This window comes from Cloeon dipterum, chromosome 4 (genome assembly GCF_949628265.1).
Source record: "Cloeon dipterum chromosome 4, ieCloDipt1.1, whole genome shotgun sequence".
NCBI lineage: Eukaryota > Metazoa > Arthropoda > Insecta > Ephemeroptera > Baetidae > Cloeon > Cloeon dipterum.
Genome location: NC_088789.1, coordinates 2773274 through 2778212, shown reverse-complemented (window position 1 = coordinate 2778212; position 4939 = coordinate 2773274). Strand labels below are relative to the sequence as shown.

The 4939-nt window shown below is 46.2% G+C and overlaps 1 protein-coding gene across 1 annotated transcript; it reads right to left on the bottom strand.

Annotated features, from left to right (window-relative positions):
• Positions 1 to 662: 662 nt before the first annotated feature.
• Positions 663 to 3132, bottom strand: LOC135942318 (kelch-like protein 10). Its single transcript, XM_065488361.1, has 7 exons — positions 2900 to 3132; positions 2589 to 2846; positions 2279 to 2537; positions 1985 to 2224; positions 1439 to 1937; positions 1072 to 1273; positions 663 to 1020 (listed from the first exon to the last, which is right to left on the bottom strand). Exons 1-7 carry the CDS (start codon positions 3058 to 3060, stop codon positions 663 to 665), a joined length of 1977 nt encoding a protein of 658 aa, XP_065344433.1. The 5' UTR covers positions 3061 to 3132.
• Positions 3133 to 4939: the final 1807 nt, after the last annotated feature.

Sequence of the window (4939 nt, the reverse complement as noted above, 5' to 3'; positions counted from 1 at the left end):
TCAACGCCGAAGCTGTGTCGCGCCCACCGCGCGCTCGCTCTCGCTCCTCGCCAGCCGCAACTTTGCGACGACGAGTCTGCAATTAAGTATTGCTACGCGCCTCCGCGAGCGAGCGAGAGAGGCCGAGCCCTGCCCCCTCCACCCCGGAGCACCCCCTTGCCGGCACCGCCGCGCGCGCGTGTGTTACAACGTGTAATTTCTATCTCCAATTCGTGTGCGCGGCAAATTAATCAACATTACTCTCGTGTTTGCGCTCTTGTACACCACGTACCCACCGTGCGATCGCGTGATCAGCTGGAGAGTGAAATGCTCTCAAATTCCCCCGCGCAGCTGATTTGCATTAACGTCGGTGCGGTGTTGAGTTTCAAGTGGAGAACGTAGTTCGCCCCCCTTGTTGGCCAGCGTGCACTTTCGTGCTGCAAATCAATCATACGAGTGCACTCTGTAATGCTAAACACACCAAACTCCCTGGATAATTTGTTTCCAAACAGGATGCTTGGTTAATAAGTCAGTCGCTGACTGCTCGGCTATTAATTACATACACGGCTCGAGAAGAACTTGGTCGTGCTTATTAGTTGCACGAGGTCAGGCAAACTCGGATGCTATCAGAAGTGTCTGCTCAAAGTTATTTATTTTCAAATAAATTTTAAAAAAATGTTCGTTCAGTTTGTTTCTCCCTCCAGATCCGAAGAGAAGTCGCTGTCATCGAAATGGTGCTCATCGTAGTGTACGTCGTTTGAAAAACTAGTATCGTCCTCGCTGACGCTGTCGTAGTTGAAAAGGTCGGACCAGGGCACAGGCAGAGGCTCCAGGAAGCCAGGGTGGTGCATTCCAGGCGTGCCTTCCGGCAAAGGTTCATCCGTCGTGTGATACGGTGGAGAGTCGACCCTGAAGTCGCGCAGGCAGGAACTCGGGTCAGAGCGAGAAAATCGGGGCCACAGGCTTTCTGAGAACACCAGGTTGTCAACAGCCACGCACGCCATGGCAGAGGTTGGCTGGAGCAACGGTCTCATGGTGTACCTGAAAAGCTAATTGCAGTGAAACTTTAATTTTTAGGTTAGCCCAACAAACCATTTGTCAGCAATTGAGTCGTAAGCCTCAACGGTAGATTCAGGGTGCTCACTGTAGCCTCCAATCGCGTAGAAGACGTCACCAACCCTGACGAGTTGAAAGGTACTGCGAGCCAGCTTCATTGGCGCCAATGGGGTCCAGATGCCTGTCGTTGGGTTGTAACATTCGCCGTCGCTTAAACGAGTATTTCCATCAAACCCTCCTGTGGGATTCATAATACGAAATAATATGTTTAAAAGCAGGACTTCCTTTACAATATAGAAAAATTACATTTGAGCGTAAGGTAGAAAAATATGCTGAAAATGTCCAATTTTAACTTATATGCTTTAATAATAAAACGTTTTTGTTCCTTAAATCTGGTCCTTACCGAAAACAAACAATCGTCCTTTGTGGGCAACGCAAGCAAGGCCACTCCGCGGTCTGCTCATTGACGGTAAAATAGTCCACGTGCTCGTGTCCGGTGAAAAACACTCAAGAGTGCTCAGCACCTCTGCTCCATTGAAGCCACCGACGAGATATAACTTGCCGTCGAGACCAGCCGCGGCCGCGTCGGAATGGGTTTGGATACTGTGCGGAATCTTAGTCCAGAGGTCAGTTTTTGGATCGTAAGCCTCAGCCGATTTCAGACGATGCTCGAACTCGCGACCCCCAAAGGCGTACAGAATGCCGTCGAGAACCGCCGTCGAGACGAAGCACCTGCCGTGATGCATTGGGCTGATCGGCGACCAGACATGCGTGGACGGGTTGAGTTTGAGCCCCGTGCGTAGACTCTGCTCCCTGTCGCTGCCACCGACGATATACACGTAGTCGCCGATTGCCTCTGCGCGATGGTAGCTCCGTGGCTGGCCGATTTTCAACGTTGCTACCTGCTTTCCCAGAATAAATCGTTTCCAATTCAAGCAAAAACTCTCACTGGCGTCCAATTGTCGGCGTTCATGTCGTAGACTTCTGCAATCGCACACACTTCCTCGCCCGTCCTCCAACCTCCAAATGCCAAAATGGAGATGTGTGGAATTCGCGGGCGCACTTCGAGAGGCAGAGGATTCTTCGATATTTCAGTGCATGGCACCTGATAAGAGCGCGTAACCGTTATCGCTTCCTCCATTAGTTTCAGGGCGGCTGTGTTTGACATCACAAGAGGGTGATTCACGATCTGCCAAATAACGTCAAAATCTAATTTCATTCGCACCAAATGCCTTTGCAAAACCTTCTCGATGAATTCAGGAGGCAGAAAGCCAAATCTAACTGTTCCAAGCAGCGGTACCAGGCAATTTGACCTCTTCTCAAGGTCAGCGTTGATCCAGTTCAGAATCGCCAGACAGACCTTTTCTTCGTGTGAAGTGTGCAGTCTGTCATCTGCGAGGAGCGTTAGTAGGTCTTCAAACAGGATTCCTGCCGGAACTGCATCTACCAAGTGACGCAGGATGAATGCCTCGGCAGTCGGCGCGGCTTTTGCTAGATACGGACTAAACAAGTCATAACTTTAAATTCTGATCTTCTGTTACAACGGGAAAAACCTTTTGTCTGCGTGAACCTTCAAAGCAGTCTCCATGCAGAGACATTTCTTGAACGATTGCAAAATCTCATTTTCTAACTCTGCCATCTGCAGGTGAGAGGCTGCCTTGATTAATTCGATGAGAGTAACGCTGTCCATCTCATTCAGGTCGCATTTTCCTAGGTAAGCATACTGAATGACGAGTTCCAATAGACGACCTCGCACCTCTCGGACACGAAGCTTCATGATGTTATTCTTGCTGTTTTCGATTATGGTATCTCTTTATGAGAAAACACTTTCAAAACTAAATTGAAATAATTTAAAGAATTTTACCTGAGCTTTGGAATGGCAGCACAGATTAAGAACGAGTGCGTGTTGAACTTCACCTTGTCGCCAGACACCAACATTAAGTCACAGTTGTTATTTTCCTTGTATAGTTTGTATAGATTTTCAAACATGGTTGAAACTGCAACTGAATCTGCGTCGGAGGCCATTTTCGCTCAGGTGTTCAAAAGAACGTTCCAATTAAAATATTTGAATTTTCGCCGAAATCATTGTTGGTTGATTGTTCCAGCTGAACCAAATATTGAACTGCTAAAAAATTATCTCTGTTGCTTTAACCATCAAACTATCTTCAAAAGAGTTCATTGAACTATTAATTGTAAATAAAACAAATTGTCATGGTTCCTAAATAGGCAATAATATGCAAATTAAAATTTTTCGGCGGCTATTAAGTATGTATTTAAGTATATTTCTTCTTCTTCGATTAAAATATTTTTTAAGTTTTATAATAAGATGCGTGCATGTTGGATGACGTTGGCCGTAAACTCTGTTTAAAAAAGGCGATTTGCAATTCCTTCCTCATCTCGGGTTGTCTGAATGAGAGATTCCGAAATTTCCACGGAATTCTCTCACGCTTGACGAAATTCCATCTAACACCGACACTAATTACCGGCGAGCGGACCCCAAAGCGGCAGTTATTAAATGTATTTTGCGTGCGGAGGACTGGTAAAAACATCAAGGGCTTTGTCATTCCTCTGTTATGATAATGCATAATGAGTGGTAATTAAGCGGTGGAGCAGTGGCCAAATGGAGAGGAAAGCGCGGTGGCCATCCAGCGCGCTCAGATACGTGTTTACAGGAGAGCAAAATAAGCCAGCAGCTAAAATGCCGTCGCTCCACGATCATCATCTCTTGTGTGCGCATGCATGCAGCCTTGGCATTAATGCCGTGTACTCTAAACGAGGGCCGCTGGGGACGCCGCCGCCGTCGCACCCGAGTTACTGGTGATATCTCCAAAACATATTACACATCGCCGCTGGAATTATACCAGCAGTGCTGTATATGTACGCCGCGTGTGCACGGACTAGGGACACGTCGCCTGCCCGCCTGGCTCTCTGCAACGCTCAGGCATTACCCCCGCTCTCCCAGTAATGAGAAAATCATTGTTGAGAGTACGCACGTCCGTGGGGAATAAGGATTAGCCCTCTTTCACCACTGTAGCGCTCAACTCATGCATAACCAGCTTAACATAGGGAAAAACTACCCGTAACGACTGTAACCTATAAAGTTAAATAAATACTTGCTGCAGAATACACCGTATTAATGTTTCCATTCAGTTTTTTACTAAGCTTTAATTCGGTCAAATTACCATTCAAAGTTTAAATCAAATTGTTTTCAAGTTTAACATCGAAACAAATACTTTTATAGTTCTTGACCCTACTAAATTAATCAATAGAAAATTTGCTGCAACAATTAACGGCAAAGAAGATGCAATTAATTTAAGTGAAAAAAGCTCCCTGCATGTTCAAAGTTTGAGTTGAGAAGCATAATTTGATTTTAATAAATCTGAAAATTATAAATTGTTCGTGAGTTTTGTAGTATATTGTCTCTGTTTTTCTATAGCACAAAATAAATTTTTATTCTCCGATGTCATGACTGCACGCTTTCGTGCTCACTTTCTCTCACCGAAGTGCTGATAAAACAATCCGACAGAAGCCATTGGGGGGCTGCAAAGCGGTGACAAAGGCGTTTTCCCACTCGGAAAAATAGCCAACTTTACCAAATCTCACCTCTCCACCGCGGCCCATTCAGCCGGCAAAACTGGCTGCCAACCCCTTTCAGCTGCCAATCTAACGAGGCTTAATTTATGCAAACAGCCTCTCTCCTTGCCAGTCGCGTGACTCGATTTTCTCAGCAATTAGTCCTCCTCAAGTGTCACCACCCTGTCACACAAACTGCTGACGCCTCTATTGAAAATCAAATTGAGAGCAAGCGAGCCGGCCGCCTTGGTGCATGCAAAAGTGGCTGCCTTTGTTTTTCGTTGGACTCGTTCGCTGCTGAAAATGTATATTTCTATATATCATGGCCGCA

Excerpts from the sequence above, each read along its gene's own strand:
- LOC135942318 (XM_065488361.1), bottom strand. The coding sequence starts at position 3,060 with ATGGCCTCCGACGCAGATTCAGTTGCAGTTTCAACCATGTTTGAAAAT. Across the intron at positions 2,847-2,899 it reads GCTGCCATTCCAAAGCTCAG|AGATACCATAATCGAAAACA; the intron begins GTAAAATTCTTT and ends TTTCTCATAAAG. Across the intron at positions 1,274-1,438 it reads AGGACGATTGTTTGTTTTCG|GAGGGTTTGATGGAAATACT; the intron begins GTAAGGACCAGA and ends TGAATCCCACAG.